The 17,329-nt window shown below is 37.4% G+C and overlaps 1 protein-coding gene across 10 annotated transcripts in view; it reads left to right on the plus strand.

Annotated features, from left to right (window-relative positions):
• The window catches only part of MLIP (muscular LMNA interacting protein), a 243,042-nt gene that overhangs the window by 112,352 nt on the left and 113,361 nt on the right, over window positions 1-17,329 (plus strand). For 9 of the 10 annotated variants that reach the window (XM_004044223.5, XM_055391123.2, XM_055391121.2 and 6 more), the window contains 2 exons: window positions 1,222-2,793; window positions 13,582-13,653. In XM_004044223.5, coding sequence (XP_004044271.2) covers window positions 1,222-2,793; window positions 13,582-13,653 — 1,644 coding nt within the window. The remainder of the gene's footprint in view (window positions 1-1,221; window positions 2,794-13,581; window positions 13,654-17,329) is intronic. The other variant, XM_055391124.2, reaches the window with a different exon arrangement.

Consider the following 17,329-nt stretch of genomic DNA (forward strand, 5'->3'; position numbering starts at 1 on the left):
CTGTTTAAAAGGTGTTCAAAGTATTTATAACTTCAGTGCTTATCTTAAAGTACTAGATGATTTTTAAAATGGCACAAGACTACCTACATCCAGTTGTTTCACAGGCTCTCCCTAGCTTCTCTTGTAAAATGATGAATTGTTCTTTATTTTTTATTTTTTTTTTTTATTATACTTTAAGTTTTAGGGTACATGTGCACATTGTGCAGGTTAGTTACATATGTATAGGTTAGTTACATATGTATACATGTGCCATGCTGGTGGTATATCTCCCAATGCTATCCCTCCCCCCTCCCCCCACCCCACTACAGTCCCCAGAGTGTGATATTCCCCTTCCTGTGTCCATGTGATCTCATTGTTCAATTCCCACCTATGAGTGAGAATATGCGGTGTTTGGTTTTTTGTTCTTTATTTCCTCTTTATTTGGTTTCTTTATTTCCTCTTTATTTGGATTGGTGGGTTTCCTTGTTTCAGGTGGATTGTATTTGTAAAGTGTTCCGGCTTCTTTTGACACAAAAGAGAGCCTATTTCTTCCTGCATGACCCAAATCATTTGTTAAATGTCCATTATATGTTCATGTTAAATGTTCATTCTGGCAAATAATTAGGAAAAATAAGCTAAAACTTCCTGTTTAATTTGGACTTAGCTTTCACTCTCTCAATTTATCATTCTGTGTTGACACTGGGTGTTTCATCATTTGAATTCCAGGCACTTTTCCAAGTTCACAGCATGTAGGAGTTAAGTAGTAGAAACTCTCAGAATTTTAAACACTTGAAGTGTGTTAAAGTTTTTTTAAGGCTTGTAGTCGTTATTATAATATCATGCTTTATATTCTTACAATAGAAGAAAATAATTTTCCAAAGTGAAATTTGCAATTTATACTGATGGTGATTTAAATCTTTCCAAATCACACAATTCAAAATTAAGATAACTATTTTAGATGCTGTCAACGAATTATCTTCCAACTATGCAATACAATTTTATATTGATTTCATTCTGTGGGATAAATGAGGTATAGGATGTAATGCTTCACAGCTTATTTGTATCTTATTTCGAATTCAGAGCAAGGCCTCATTAGCAAAACAGAATTTCCTTCATTTTTGTGGAGGTTTAAGATGCCTCCTTTTGTGTAAATTGTTTGTATAATCGCACAAGTGACAAGAATATTTTGATCGTTTCACAAATAATGTCCTATTTCAATCTGTCTATTTCTCTTTCCTCTAGTTAACTTCTTCTCCCACTACCTCTGAGCAGCTTGCCTGTAAACCACCTGCTTTCTCCTTTGTTTCTCCAACTAATCTGAACGCACCACCCGACCCAGTTAACCTCGAGGGAGCCTCTGTCCTAGAGGAGTTCCACACTAGGAGGCTGGATGTCGGTGGGGCCGTGGTGGAAGAATCAGCTACGTATTTTCAAACTACCGCTCACTCTACACCCTTTTCTGCATCGAAGGGCACCTCCTCGACGTTACTGTTTCCCCATTCCACTCAACTATCAGGTTCTAATTTACCCAGTTCAACTGCAGCAGATCCAAAGCCTGGACTGACCTCTGAAGTTCTCAAGAAGACAACTTTAACCTCGCATGTCCTTAGTCGCGGAGAAAGTCCGAGAACCTCTTCTTCTCCACCGTCCTCCAGTGCTTCTCTGAAGTCGAATTCAGCCTCGTACATACCAGTCCGCATTGTCACGCATTCACTCTCTCCGAGCCCCAAACCATTTACCTCCTCTTTCCACGGCTCTTCTTCCACCATCTGCAGCCAAATGTCATCTAGTGGAAATCTTTCAAAGTCAGGGGTAAAATCCCCGGTGCCTTCCCGGCTTGCCCTTCTCACTGCCATTCTCAAGTCAAACCCTTCCCACCAAAGACCCTTTTCCCCTGCATCCTGTCCCACCTTCTCTCTCAACTCCCCGGCCTCTTCCACGCTCACACTTGATCAAAAAGCAAAGCAGACCCCACCCACGCCTAAAAAATCTCTCTCAAGTTGTTCCCTGAGAGCCGGGTCACCAGATCAAGGGGAACTCCAGGTTTCTGAATTGACCCAGCAATCTTTTCACCTGCCTGTTTTCACCGAGTCTGCTACGCTTTCTCAGGCGCCCTCCCTCTCTCCTACAAAACAGGCTAGCAGCAGCCTTGCTTCCATGAATGTAGAGAGAACACCATCACCTACTTTGAAGAGCAATACCATGCTCTCCCTGCTACAAACCAGTACATCCAGTTCTGTGGGTCTTCCTCCTGTTCCACCAAGCTCTTCTCTTTCCTCTTTGAAGAGTAAACAGGATGGTGACCTCAGGGGTCCAGAAAACCCCAGAAACATTCACACGTACCCTTCTACATTAGCCTCCTCTGCATTATCTTCTCTATCTCCTCCTATTAATCAAAGAGCTACGTTCTCTTCTTCAGAGAAATGTTTCCATCCTTCCCCAGCTCTTTCAAGCCTGATAAACAGATCTAAAAGAGCGTCATCCCAACTATCTGGCCAGGAGCTGAATCCTTCAGCTCTTCCTTCACTCCCTGTCTCCAGTGCTAACTTTGCCTCTCTTCCCAACTTGAGGTCCTCCTCTCTCCCTCATGCCAATCTGCCCACCCTGGTGCCCCAGCTCAGTCCCTCAGCTCTGCACCCACATTGCGGCAGTGGTACCTTGCCTTCAAGACTTGGGAAATCTGAAAGCGCCACCCCCAACCACAGGTCACCTGTTTCAACCCCATCACTTCCCATATCTCTAACAAGGACAGAGGAGCTGATTTCACCTTGTGCATTGTCCATGTCAACAGGCCCAGAAAATAAGAAATCAAAGGTATTTTTTGCATGTTGCATGGTGCATGCTTATTTTGAAACAGGGAAGAATCTTTTTTTTTCCCCAAGGCAGAAATCAATAATTATAGTATTAATTGTACTCCTACAAGGAGGAAGAAAAAGTGCAAGAGGGTACCAGGACTTGGTATATTTGAATGTGTAAATGAATTATAATCTGTATGGAATTATGTGTTTCAGTCAAATCCTTTGATTTTGAAAATCCTCTTTCTCTTCCTAACTTCTTTTATCTATGACTCCAAGGGTGTTATTTTTCCTCAGACATAATATGAGTTATATCATTGGCCCTAATGACAGAATTAAAAGCAAGTAGTTGAGATTCAGGACTATGATATGTTTCTGATTGTTTATTAACAGGGACCCTAGCATCCATCCAAATATCCTGTACTGATGGAGTAGTAGACAGGATTAATATAAAATGGAATATTATCTTAGATCTAGGCCTGTGACATAGCCAAGCACGTTCTCATAGCAGAAAGCAACTCTACACTAAGGCATGCTGGCTTCCCAACTATTCTCAAGTAATTCAGATTGTGGATCACCCATACCCAGAATTTGATAGCTGTTATATCAATAAAATAAAACAGTTAAAGTGCCTGCATAAGAAGGGGTGGTGATTTTCAGCTCAGCACATTGAAATAATGTAGTTTTAGAGCTTTGAAATACCATGGAGGGTATGTTTCACTGTCACTTTTCAGATGATGAATGTCACGTTGAAGGGATAGAGTGACCCTCATTATCTTGTAAATGATGTCACAAAACAATTCAAGTCAAAAACATGCATTAAATACCTGCTATATGTGTACCACTATACTAGCTTTCTTCAGAGTGTGTGTGGTTTCTTTTAAAGGGAAGTAAGAGATTTTTTTTTGTCTTAGAACAATTCAATTTTAATCAGTAGAAAAAAATATACACAATTTGGAGAGGCTATATACAGTTATTAAATCTACAATACAGCTAGAAAACCAATATAAGGCAAAATTAATTGTGTAAGTCAGATTATAATTAATCACCGACTGAGTTCAATATAACAGGAGTAATGTGATGGAACATGGTTAGTAAGGGAAGTTATAAAAAATGTCAGGCCTGTCGGAAATATTTAGGATTTAACTTAATGAAGAGGAAAGAAGTTGGCATTTCAGAAATGGAAAACAATCTGACCAAATATACAGAAGATGATCTCAGAAGTCTGTGTGTGGAGACATAAGACGATTAGCCTTATAATCTGACGGTAATAATAGCAGCAATATCAAATGCTTTCTGCGAGTCAGGAACTATGATAGTATACAAAACAGTTGAAAAATTAATTAAAATGGATTACATCAGTTAAGTTTTATAACTACATCAAGTTGATAATACTATTTTCCCTATTTTGTACACCAAAAAACTGAAGTTCAGTGAATAATTGTCCAGGTAATGGGTCTGTTTCGGAGCTGACATTTATGTAATGTTAAGTCTGTTGATTCTTGAAGCCATGTTCTTTATTACTATCATTTATTGCTACAAAGAAATAACTCATGTTAGCAATTTAGCCTGACTGTATAATTCTCATGAAGAAAATCATTATTAAGGAATTATAACCAGAATTCCCAATTTATATAATTTTGGGGTCATTTAAAAAATGTATTGGAGATTAAGTCCTTGTATTTTAAACGTTCAAAGAAAATGAGATGGATAAAATTTAACTTTTTCTGTGATTCTCAATTGAAAATCCTACTTATTTGAGGTAAATTGACCTGTTTATTATATTTTAAATACATACATGTGATTATAAAATTTATTTGTAGAGTATTTAAAACGAACTGACAATCTAATCATTACTGTTTCCTGAGTGCATTAACTATCATTTTTTGAACCATGATGCCATATACTTATTCTTTTTTTGTGAAAAGTGATTTTACTCTAGAAGCTTTTTCAAAGCATTTCTATGTGTGTTGCACCGCACTTTATGTTTTCTCCTGTTTTGGATATAGTCAGAGAGTTGGAAGAGGGTGAGCCCCAAAGGGTTTTTGATACATTAAAGGCCTATTTATTGAAGACCTATTGTTTTGGGGCTCTCTTCCTGCACCCAACATTGAATTTTCAGCATTTGCTTTTTACTTTTTAAAAAATTTCCAAGTAAAGAAAATTCAAAGAAATGCAAAGTAAATTTGATGAACAGGAAAATAAGAAGAATGATTATAATTTAACTACCAGTAAAAATATCAATAGATTTCTTTGAACAGAAAAAAAAGCTTCTTATCATAGGTGAAATTTATAATAGCTTCTGCAAAAATAGAATAGTATGGACTATGAGACAATGCTATTCTTTTTCATGTTTATTTTCTCTTTGCATCTTGCTATATTATCTCTTTAGGTAAAAATCAGAAAGTCAGCCTACTTTTTTTTATTACAATCTATTATTTTCAGAAATCGTATCTTGAGTATAAAAAACTTATTAAAATGGATGTGGAATAGATAAATCTTATCCCAAGCTCTTTTGATGTTTGACTAGTGTTTAAACTGGTAACATTACTTTACAGAATGATAGGAAGAAATAGACAAACGCTGTGTGATATTGAAGAATTTACATGCTTTTATGGGTTGTTTCTTGTCTTGCTCCTTCCAGTGTGATGCTAAGCTGAGCACAGGACTCTTTTTGAAATCAAAGAGCTTTAGATTTAGGTCAGCTTTACTCACTCTGAGATTCTGAAATAATAGGGATCATAGAATACAGATGGCATCTAATTAAAACATGAGTGCTTGGAGGATATTAGTTTAAAGTCTGGGCTCTACTGTCCTTTGATATTAAAATAAAATGAATCGACCATAGTATGCTGAGCTAAATTCAGATATAAAGTGTGTTTAATGTTTCTTTTTCATACATAAAATCTTAAGGTTCTGAATCTGCTTGCATTTGTGTGATATAATTGCTATGATATGTTAAATTCAGATGTAGTTTAAAATACTATTTCACATTATAATCATTGCTTTAGACAGGATGGGCATCTGAATGCTGCTCAGCCTGCCTTTTTTTTTTTTTTTTTTGTTGAGACAGGTCCCACTGTGTCGCCCAGGCTGCAGTGTAGTGGTGTGATCTTGGCTCACTGCAACCTCTGCCTCCTGGGTTCAAATGATTCTCCTGCCTCAGCCTCCCAAGTAGCTGGGATTACAGGTGTGCACCATCACATCCGGCTAATTTTTGTATTTTTAGTAGAGACGGGGTTTCACCATGTTGGCCAGGCTGGTCTTGAACTTTTGACCACAAGTGATCCGCCTGCCTCAGCATCGCAAAGTGCTGGGATTACAGGCGTGAGCCACCATGCCTGGCCTACTTTTTGATCAACATCTATATTGTCTGAGACTTTTTTCCCATGCAAAAGACTGGATATTACAAAATTCACCCATGGAGTTGTGTCTGGGTCCCCAATCTGTTCTGCCTTCATTTATAAAAGAATTTAAATTTTTATCCTAGTGAATTATTATGGTGGTCCATATGGAAATTAGGGTAAGCATTACATCAAAGCCTCGTAGAGTCTGCCGCTTACCGAAGACAGTCTGAAGATTAGTTCCAATTATAAAGACTCTCCATTCATGGGCCTGCCCTGGGCTTAAAGCTATTTGGACACATAGCTTATTTAGGGAACAAGTTGAGAGCTATTTTATATTTCATAAAACTTTATAACTGGTGTTTTATTCACAAAAGTTTCCTTCCTTTAAGACATCAAAACATTCCCAAATACATCACACTGAAAACTCAGTGGCAGCAGACTATCTGTGACTTTCTTCATTTCTGCAGAACCACATGTAATTTGGAAAATGAGCAATATGGAATGTGTCTGCATGAGATAAAATAGTTAATCTGGGTTCAAGCAAATCAGTCATTCAATAAATATGTATTGATTACCTAATAGGTGTGCTTTTCAAAGCTGTGAGGATATTGCAATAAATAAAATATGCAATGATGCCTGTTCAAAGACAGTTTATATTCTTTGGTGGAAGAGAAACAATCAATAATAACCCCTCCAAATAAGTAAATTATTGTGTGTGTCAGAAGGTCATATGTGTCATGGAGAAAAGTATAGCCCTGATTCTCAAGGGAAATAGAGAAGGGATGGTGTCACAAGTTATGTTGGGGTATTGGGATAGGTTTCTTTGAGAATGTAACATCCAAGGAGGTGATACTCCTTAAGAGAGTATAGTGAGGAAAATGCTCTGAGGCCAGAGAGTGCTTGACAGGTACAAAGAACACATTCTGGGCTAGCAGTGAGGAACAGGATGTTGAAGTTGTCAGAGGGAGATGTAGCTGGGAGCCGGATCCTGTAGGAGGGTCTTGTGGGCCACTCTTTAGTCTTTGATTTTTACTTTAAGTAAGACAGGAAGTCTTTGGAGGGTTTCAAATAGATAAGTGACAGTCTTAACTATCTCACTGCTAAATAAGAATAGACCATGAGAGGGTGAAAGTTTAAGCTGGGAGAACTTAGAAGTCTATTGCTACAATCTAGGTGAGTGATGATGGTGGCTATGGTCAAGTTATAGCAGTGAAGGTGAAGATAAGATTTCCATTATGTTTTGTAGGCAGAGTAACAAACATTCACCAAACATCGGAGCCACTATGTGAAATGAAAATAAAAAAAAAAATGCTGAAACTAGCCTTATGTGCTTTCTTATTTTGTTTTTCTCTTTATCTCACTGTCATTTACTCCACTCCCTTCACAAAGTTCTTGGGAATCCTTGACTTTTCAGGCTTCTTTCAGCTATGCTATCTGTCACTTGGCCTCTATACTGACCAGTTCTGTGTACCACTCCTGTGCTTCTCTCCAGCTAGCCTCTCTGAATTGATCCTAGTAACGGTTCGCACTCAGATGTTCAATGATTGACAAAAGCTTGTCTTCCTCTCTAACCCCGCACTCCCTGGGAGAATTTGCTTTTTTTTTTTTTTTTTTTTTGAGGTGGAGTTTCACTCTTGGCGTCCAGGCTGGAGTGCAATGGCGCAATCTCGGCTTACTGCAACCTCTGCCTCCCAGGTTCAATTGATTCTCCTGCCTCAGCCTCCCAAGTAGCTGGGATTACAGGCACCTGCCACCACCCCCAGCTAATTTTTGTATTTTTAGTAGAGATGGGGTTTCACCACATTGGCCAGGCTGGTCTTGAACTCCTGACCTCAGGTGATCCACCTGCCTTGGCCCCCCAAACTGTTAGAATTATAGGCATGAACCACCACGCTGGCCAGGATTTGCATTTTAATTGAGGGGAGTGTGCAGTTTAACTCAAACAAGAGAATTGTCAAAGGAAAAACCAGGGATCAAGATAATGCAGCAAATGTTATAGGTTTACGTCATGAAGAAAAATGACTTCAAAAATCTGTATTAGAAATGTTCTCAGGCATGCTTGGAGTGGTGGAAGAAGGTCTTTAATTAGCCAGGCTTGTCTAGGACTTGAACCATAGATGAAGAACTAAAAATTTGTGTTTTTTCATGTCCTTGAATCTTATTGTAATTTTCAATTAGATATTTCAAGTCAACAAATATTTGCTGAACATCTTTTCTCTGCCAGGTTTGTATTAGGTGTTGAAAATAAAAGAACAAATAATATAAAATCTCTCCTCTAAAAGATCTAGCAGGCAGATAGGGATGGCAAAATATTATAATAAAATGAAACAAAATTATCCATTTAAGGTGTTAGAGAAATGAAAAGATAAATGAGGGATGCAGAGGGGTCCTGGGAAGGGACTTGTCCTGGGAAGTTTTCTCAGTTGCTACCTCGCCCATCTGCTTTGCCAGGCAGTTTTTGACAGTTGTATCCTCCACCTCTAGCTTTTCCATTATCAGGATCATTATAGATTGTGCTCTGCTAGTAATCCAGATATAAGGAAGTGTCTGGGCAATCTCCTATGAACGGGCAATCTCCTATGAATGGTTGACCTTTCATCTCAGGACTGATGTCAGGGAGATTCTGACTCAAGTAAGACAGACATGATCACCGAGGAGCAGAAAGTGTACATGTAGAGTGATGCTCTCATCTCTGCCCAGGAATGCTTCTGGAAGAAGTTGGACATGGTGGTAGTGAGGCCCTTCGCCATGGTTTCCTCATCCTATTGTTTATACAACCCAAGTTTCTTGCATTTACTGCACCGGTCCCCAACCTTTTTGGCACCAGGGACCAGTTTCATGGAAGACGGTTTTTCCATGGATTGGGGGTTTGGGGATGGTTTTGGGATGAAACTGTTCCACCTCAGATCATCAAGCATTAGATTCTTATAAGGGACACGCAACCTAGATCCTTTGCCTGTGCAGTCACAATAGGGTTCGCACTCCTATAAGAATCTAATGCTGCTGCTGATCTGGTAGGAGGCAGAGCTTAGGCAGTCATACACACTCACCTGCTGTTCACTTCTTGCTGTTTGGCCCAATTCCTAACAGGTACCAGTTTATGGTCTGGGGGTTAGGGGCCCCTGATTTACCACACTTAAAGTGTAACTGTGAGTCCAAACCCCTGATCCTCAAAGCAACTAACATAGTTCACTTTGAGACCTCATGGATCTTTATTACTAGAGCCTGTGGTGAAATTTTAGACATCAGCAACAGGATATATGACTTTAGTGGAAAATATTTTCTGAAGGGGCAGAATGTGTTCTTGCTATCCTTACCTTCAAACCCAGAATTTATATTGCAGCTGGCAACTAGCATTACCCATAAACAGGATTAGCTCTGGTAAACATGAGTAATAAAATGCCATTTTGTTTTCCAAACCTAAACTTTGACCTGCACCATGCAGAGGATATTTAAGAAATATTTTTTAAATGTTAACTGAAAGCATAGATTACAAATTGGAGAGAATCAATAGGTATTATTGCCTTGTTTGCCAGATTCAGGTTCAGGCCAATCATTTTTACCTCCTATGATTAGCTAATGTTTACTCTAACCCTGGAATTCCACATTAGAATGATTAGTAATTTTAAGCCAAAGAGGAAAATAAATGAATTTGGTTTAGCACCTGGAAGCCTTGAAATGCTTAAAAGGAAATGTGTTTCAAATTAGAATAAAAAATTTATATTTAAATAGAGTATATATTGTTAAGAGAACCCAGAGGAAAAACAGTGGACTCAAAACGTGTCTTTTTTTTTGGCAATAAATGGGATTTTTATACTGAAAAGGAAAGGGTATGTATGTCTTAGAGGAGTAGTGCATGTCATGTAGTAGGTACTCAATAAATATTTCTTGGCCAGGCATGGTGGCTCACGCCTGTAATCCCAGCACTTTGGGAGGCTGAGGCAGGAGGATGCCTTAAACCTAAGAATTCAAGACAAGCCTGGACACCGTGGTAAGAACCCATCTCTACAAAAAAAATTAAAAAAAAGTTAGCTGGGTATGCTGCCACATGCCTGTATTACCAGATGCTCTGGAGGCTGAGGTGGAAGAATTGCTTGAGCTCAGGAGGTAGAGGCTGTAGTGAGTTGTGATCGCACCATGGCTCTCCAGCCTAGGCAACAGAGAAAGACTCTATCCCCTGCCACCCCCTCCCCCACAAAAAAAAAAAGAAAAAGAAAGAGAAAAATTTTCTTGAAGAAATACGTTAGTTGAACATCCATAAATAGATTTACAGGATCAGTTAATGTCCACCAAGTTGGGAGACCCCAGTGGCAGGAGTTCCTAGTCCTTAGCATATGATTTGAGTGAAGATAAAAATGACGCACCTAACAAAATGTTTCATGAAATAATCTAAAACTTCTTGTCTTCATTGCTTACAATGACAAACCCAATCTAATCAGATAAAACTTGATAAAGATAATGCCTAAAGCTCTCTTTTTGGGTATAAAAAGGTATAAATAAGCATAAATACAGGATGGAATTATTAGTAAATGTTTTGAAAAAAGATGAAAGGATTAGGAATTTAGATGATAGCCTACTCAGTGTGATCCAACAGTATGAAGTAATTCCAACCTCCTTTCTTGCATATTTTTAAACTCTCCACAAAAACTAAGGAGATGATCCCAATTATTATCTTCATTACATTAATTGAGTTTATTATCAATATCATGGAGGTGATGATTTGATGATTATATTTTACTATGTGCTAAAAACACATCTATTAAACACTTTTTATAATTTTAAGGAATATTATCAGAGGAGAGCAATGAGGGTAGTGGAATTCTTCACTTGAGTATCAGGGAGTTGGTGAAGGAAGCAATATAATTATGCAGAAGAGAGCTCTTGGCATGAGCCATGATTTCAAGAGGGGGGAAATAGGACCGATGAGATAAGATAGCAGGAAGCATATTTTGGCTCAATGTAGGGGAGAATTTTGTGCTAATTCTAACACTTAGACCTGAATGTTCTGCCTTGGGAGGCAAGCAAGTGTTCATTTGGCTACTAAACAGAACAGAGATTCATGTGTCAGATGAGGGGGTTGAACCAAATGACCTTCTATATCACTTCTTATTGTAAGATTCTTTGACATTTTGTGTGAAATAACAAGATATGTCTCTGTACAGGCTTTCCCAGCTATATTCTTTAGGGAAGTTGAGGATAGGAGAACAAGCACTGTAAATGATTACACATCCTGAAATGAGAAGCAAGGGCATTTGTAGATATGTGCATAGTTGTTGGGCTAAAGTGCCTGTGTCCAAATTCCAGCCAGGACTGACATGTACTAGCTGGTGAACTTCGATTCGTTATTTAACATTTCTGTACCTCAGTTTCCGTATATAAAATGGGGATAGTATAGTATCTACCTAATAGCTTTGTTGTGACAATTGAGTGAGTTAATTCACATGAAGCTTTTAGAATGGTACCTGGCTCATAGTGATTGTTAGATATTGTTATAATGATTGCAAGTATAATTACAATTAACTATTCATAAAACCGTCGTAGAGTGAGATGGTATATTTTATTCTGCATTACATGTAGGCTTAGGTATTCTTTGGAAGAAAATATTATAGAGAAAGCATGTATATTGGACACAGGCAGGCTCTTTATGGGCTGTGTGGTCTTGGACAAGTCATTTGACCTCTGCTTTTCTTAATAACTGTCTAGTTATGGGACTTCTGTAAAATTAAATGAGTAATAGTAATAAATGTCAGCATAGTAATAAATGTCAGCTCCCATGGAAAGATAGTATTTCAATTTCCATCCTTTTCCAAATATATTGTTGTCTAGAGACCACAGCAGTGCAGGGTTAGTGTAGCAACTTAGGGCTTGAAGTGACCTGAGACATCTTCTAGCAATTGCCGCTCATGTAGGAGATGGGAGTGTAGGTTCCTTAAGAGCTGAGAGACTTGCAGAAAGGCACGTAGCTTCTTCCTACGAGGGAGAAGAGCTATATGGAGGAGGGAAAGTGGAAGACAAGTAAACATTCAGAGTACTTTTTTGGGAAAAAGTGTGCAGCTTCGGAGCTCTTGTGCACGTTTTGCTGAGTGTCTGTTTGTGAATGATTGTGTGCGTGTGTCTGTATGTGAGTACATATGTATATATGTATATATTCATGTGTATGAATCAGAGTGTGTAAGTGAGCATGTATTTGTGGGTGACTGATTATCTTGCTAGTGTGACTTTCTATGACACTTGCTGGCATGCAGGCCTTGGGTTGCTAATTCCTTTTCATTATCTAACTCAGTATACCAAGAAAAGAAAGAAAACAGTGAAAAAGAGAATGCGTTCTGCTGTTAGCTGGATGCCGACTTTCTTCTTCTGGGTCTGGCACTTTGATTCCTCATGACTTCAACTTTTTCCTAAGGAAAATGAATGTGCTAGCCTCTTACCTTCACCACCCCACTTTAATGAAGCTTCCTTCAACTACATCTATAAAACCCAAGGTTTAATTTTATTTGATGACGTTGTCTTCTGCAGACACTTTGGTTTGCTTTTGAAGACACTAAGATAGCCTGGAGCTCTGTGCCAATTTACTCACTGGTACTGGCCGCTGGGGAAGCTGCCTGAGACAAGGGCATCTGAAGTGACAGGAGCCTTGAACTCAGTTCATCAGCTGGAGACCCAGAGCAGTATCAAAACTGAGTTTTTGATTATGCATATTTATCCTGATTTCTACAGCTTCCTCATGCTCGCCCATCTCCCCCAGATATTCTACAACACTGAACTGTATTATTCTGAGTTGTACTTAACACTTAGGAAGTTTTAACATTTGCTTCATTAACATAACTGTTAGAAGGTGCAGGGGGTGATGAGGTTTAAAAGATGAGTTTAAGATCAAGAGTGTGTACTTTTTGTTTTTCTTTATGAAGTTACATTGCTGATATTATTTATGTTCAAATTATTGACTACTTTGCTGCTTGTATAAACAATGGCTGCTAATTTTTATGTATTTTGATCTGTGTTTTTATGGATGATGCAAGAAAATGATCAAGAGCTCAATTACACTTATTGGCATAATATTTGTTAATTGTGACACTGTAGAAAAGAAACAGTCCTTTGAGGATCAAGCAGAGCCATCTCCTGTCCTCATGTATAGAATAGTACTCCTATTAGGGAATGCTGCCAATGAAAAATTTATATATAACTTTGTGTAAAGGAAGTTTTTAAGCTCTGAAATGGAGTGGCATATAGTTGCCTGTAATCTCTAGGCTGATATTTTACTGTGGCATTTCTTCGCTTCTCATTCTAATAAAATATTAACATGGTAAGCTAATTGTTTCTGTCAGAAACAAGTTGTTCAGCATAATAACCCTTTTCTTCATTTGATAACGTGCCATTTAACTTGGTAGAACTGTCTGAAAATTATGTCATATTCTTTCCCATTTTCATCTCTACTCTTGCTTTCTGGTTGCCCATTCTAGCAATACAAGACCAAGTCAAGCTACAAGGCTTTTGCAGCAATCCCTACAAACACATTGCTTTTGGAACAGAAGGTCAGTGTTGGCTCAAAAACAGTGAATTTTACGTTTCTAACGTGATTTTTAAAATGTTTTCTAAAATTTCTGTTGGGAAGATTTCTGTTTTAAAGTTCTGCCTTTACTAAAATAACATTCCATTCTTAGTTTAGGATGATGTGGTGAAAACATTTCGGTGAATATAATTGGAGATATTATTGGTTTATTGCTAGAGACTGAATATGAGCCTAGGGATGTTTAGTCCACTGTCAAGCTGCTTTGGGAAACTTGATTCAGATTTGGATAGATCTCCGTTCTTTGGAATTTTAAATAATTATTATATTTAAAAACTTTCATATCAAGAACTTTCATATCTGTCCATATTGATCAAAATAATTGAGGTGAAATGGGATTGTTTGTGAAGAGTTGGCCACATTGGGTTGTTGACTGGTAAAGACTTGGTGACTAACAGTGTCTTCCACCATTGTACTATACTGATACTCAGATATTATAGCTGAGTATTCAACTTAGCCTCATAGATTCCATTGTGGACTAAACCTCTTCACCCACCCATTCTTGCCAGCCAGTGGTCCTACTTTCATGAACAGAAGGGAAGACTGAGATGACTCTCAGTGACCCAACTGCTTTCACATGACTCCAAGAGATTTTTGCTTTGCTATTAAGGGTCATTAATAATAAAATTATAGGTTGTTACACAAGTAGATAAATTAAATTGAAGCCTCTTGTTTAATAAATATGTTACGCATGTTTAAATGAAAGCCAAATAGAGGATTGATATCAGAATCAAAGTGAAATGAGTTACCAAGTCTATGAAATTATTCATTTCATATATTATTTTTATGATTATGTATTTAGTCAATTTATTTCTCAATGCACTAAGTCCATTTTTTTCTTTGTAATTATGGTGTTTCAAAGACTATCATTTATCAAAACGTTGTTTGCCAACCAGGTGGTATTATGATCACTGGTTTATAAATCTACATTCTTATTCTTTTAGCATGATCTGAAGAGTAAAACCTTTGTATGATCTCTTATCTAATAAGTAGGAATTGTTAGTGGAACAAGTAGTGTATAGGTGGACATTAATTCCACATTATACACAGGTAGTGTCCAATCCATGTTCTGTATATGTAAGTGCTTTGAACTGGAGGTTCACTAGGCTGCAGGAAAATCTGCAGCTTTTTCCCTAGCATCTCTCCTGAATTTCTACCCCTTATTGTCTGTTAAAAGATGACATGGGACTAAAACACGGATTTCAGGAGACTTCTGGAGGTTGTGGAAAGGGACACTTTTCCATTGCCCCTTATTCCACACTCTGGGGCCATAATGGTGGGAGATGGTGGCAGAGTTCCCACACCACAGACTCTCTGCTTATTTTGGATGGCGATTTCTGGAACCTGGTCACAAGTGTGTGCTTTCACAGATGTGGGAGAATCACTCTCCATCAGCAGTGAGGCAAAGAGGAGATGAGGAGCCTGTTTCATGGTCTTTGCCTCATACTTGTCTCACCTCATCTAGGCACATTCTTCTGGAACTATGTTCTGCTACTATGTAAATTTCCTATTTAGAAAAATGAAAGTTAATTCTTTCTGAAAGTCTTTTGTGAGATAAGACTAGATGTCAGTACTGTTTCCAGAATCTCTGTCTGTTAGGATTGTTTCCAGAATTCTCTTCCAATTAACTAAATTATAGAGCTTATAATTTATTCATTAGTCAGTGAAAATGAAGTCATTAGTTTAATTTCCAATTTTATTATAAACCCATTTCATAAATGTGTATGGTGATATTGATGTGTATTTAGCCTATTATACAAGTTCATGTGCAAAAGGTTTTGTGTTTTTAATTTTAAATAAAACATTCTGTAGGAAAATTATGATTTCTATTTTTCATACAAAAAATATAAACATGATATCTAAATTTAAAATAGTGTTATTCTAGAGGGGGCTGAATTATTGTATAAGGGCTAGTGTAGGTTGTTGTCTCTTGGCTAGTATAATTTTTGGATCATAAATATTTAACTTATTCAAAGGTCTCAGATGTGAAGTGAATTTTTTTTTCTTTAGGTCCTTTAAATTATTCCACATATTTTCTGCTGGCTTTCCCATGTTATGTGTTCCTCAATAAGAAATTTTACTTTGTAAGAATTTTAAAATATCAAAGCCTTATCTAAAGATTTTATGAGTAACCTCCATTTTCAATAGTATTTTTTGAATGATATTGCATTGTTCCTTTCAGTGTTATAGTTTTAAAAAATAAATCTGACAATTTAATCATTTATACTCATCTGTTTATACAATAGACTTTATCTTAATGCCATTGAAATAAAAGGGATTTATTTCTGAATTGAGTGGGAAAATTAGGACTATAATCTTGAGGAACTCTTCTATTTATGGAAGAATAAAAATCTTGCAATATTTTAAATCACAGAAGGTTTTCTGAGATCCCTTTGATATCACACAGAACACCACAATTCAGGGGTAGGTAATGTTGTAGACTCATTATAGTACTTGGGTAGGGTCCATGCTGTGGAATGCCTTGAAGCTGGAGCTAACAAAAATAATTCATGTCTTAGCTATTTCAACAATTATCTCTCCAATTGGATTAAACCCATGATGGGTATCTTATGCCACATTCTTTTCTACAGCATATAGTATAATTAATGAGAAACCAGATTTACTTTTTAAAAAATAATGCTATTTTTAAAAGCAAGATTTTTTCCGAATTGAAATACCGGCATCCCTTGCAATGAGACGTTAAGCTCTCATTGAATTACTGGATTGGTTTCAGTTTTAATCAACCCTGGATGAAGCCCATCATTTTTAAAAGAGTACACTTTGTTGGCAGGGAACATGAGGTTTCTGGTACTTCTGTTCTGTAATTTATTGTCTGCATCAAAATTTAAATTTATATCTTATTCCATATTCTATCATTTTTCCCCTGTGAACCTTTAAGAAGGAAGCATTTGTAGCTTAAGTCTTAAATAAGGATTTCTAGGGAGAGATGAATGTAAGGTATGATTTTTATTGTGTTGGCTTCATCAGGGTCTTTGGCTTAACGTCCTGCCAATAATCATCTTCTCCAAGAATGACATGAGGATGAAATGCAAATGATTATAAAGTAATCAGATTACATTGTGACTGTCCATAGACTTTATTACGGTATGTTCAACAATATACTAAGGTCTGTAGATAAAATAAGTTGATATGGACTTTATTTTTAGTCTTTTTATTAATCTGTTTTCACTCTGCTGATAAAGATATAACTGAGACCAGAAGGAAAAGAGGTTTAATTGGACTTACAGTTCCACATGGCTGAGGAGGCCTCAGAATCAAAGGCACTTCTTACATGGTGGTGGTAAGAGAAAATGAGGAAGAAGCAAAAGCAGAACCCCCTGATAAACCCATCAGATCTCCCGAGACTTACTCATTATCATGAGAATGGCATGGGAAAGACTGGAACCCATGATTCAATTACCTCCCTCTGGGTCCCTCCCACAACACATGGGAATTCTGGGAGATACAATTCAAGTTGAGATTTGGGAGGGGACACAGCCAAACCATATCAGTCTTGTGATATATCTTGATGTGTGCTGTCTTTTTAGAGAAAGTTAAAGGTCTCGCTTTCATTGACTAGTTTTTCTTATCATCTGAGTCTGATAGCAATAGGTAAAAAGTTAAACTGTTTGACACATATT

This window comes from Gorilla gorilla, chromosome 5 (assembly GCF_029281585.2).
Source record: "Gorilla gorilla gorilla isolate KB3781 chromosome 5, NHGRI_mGorGor1-v2.1_pri, whole genome shotgun sequence".
In the NCBI taxonomy this organism is placed as follows: Eukaryota; Metazoa; Chordata; class Mammalia; order Primates; family Hominidae; genus Gorilla; species Gorilla gorilla.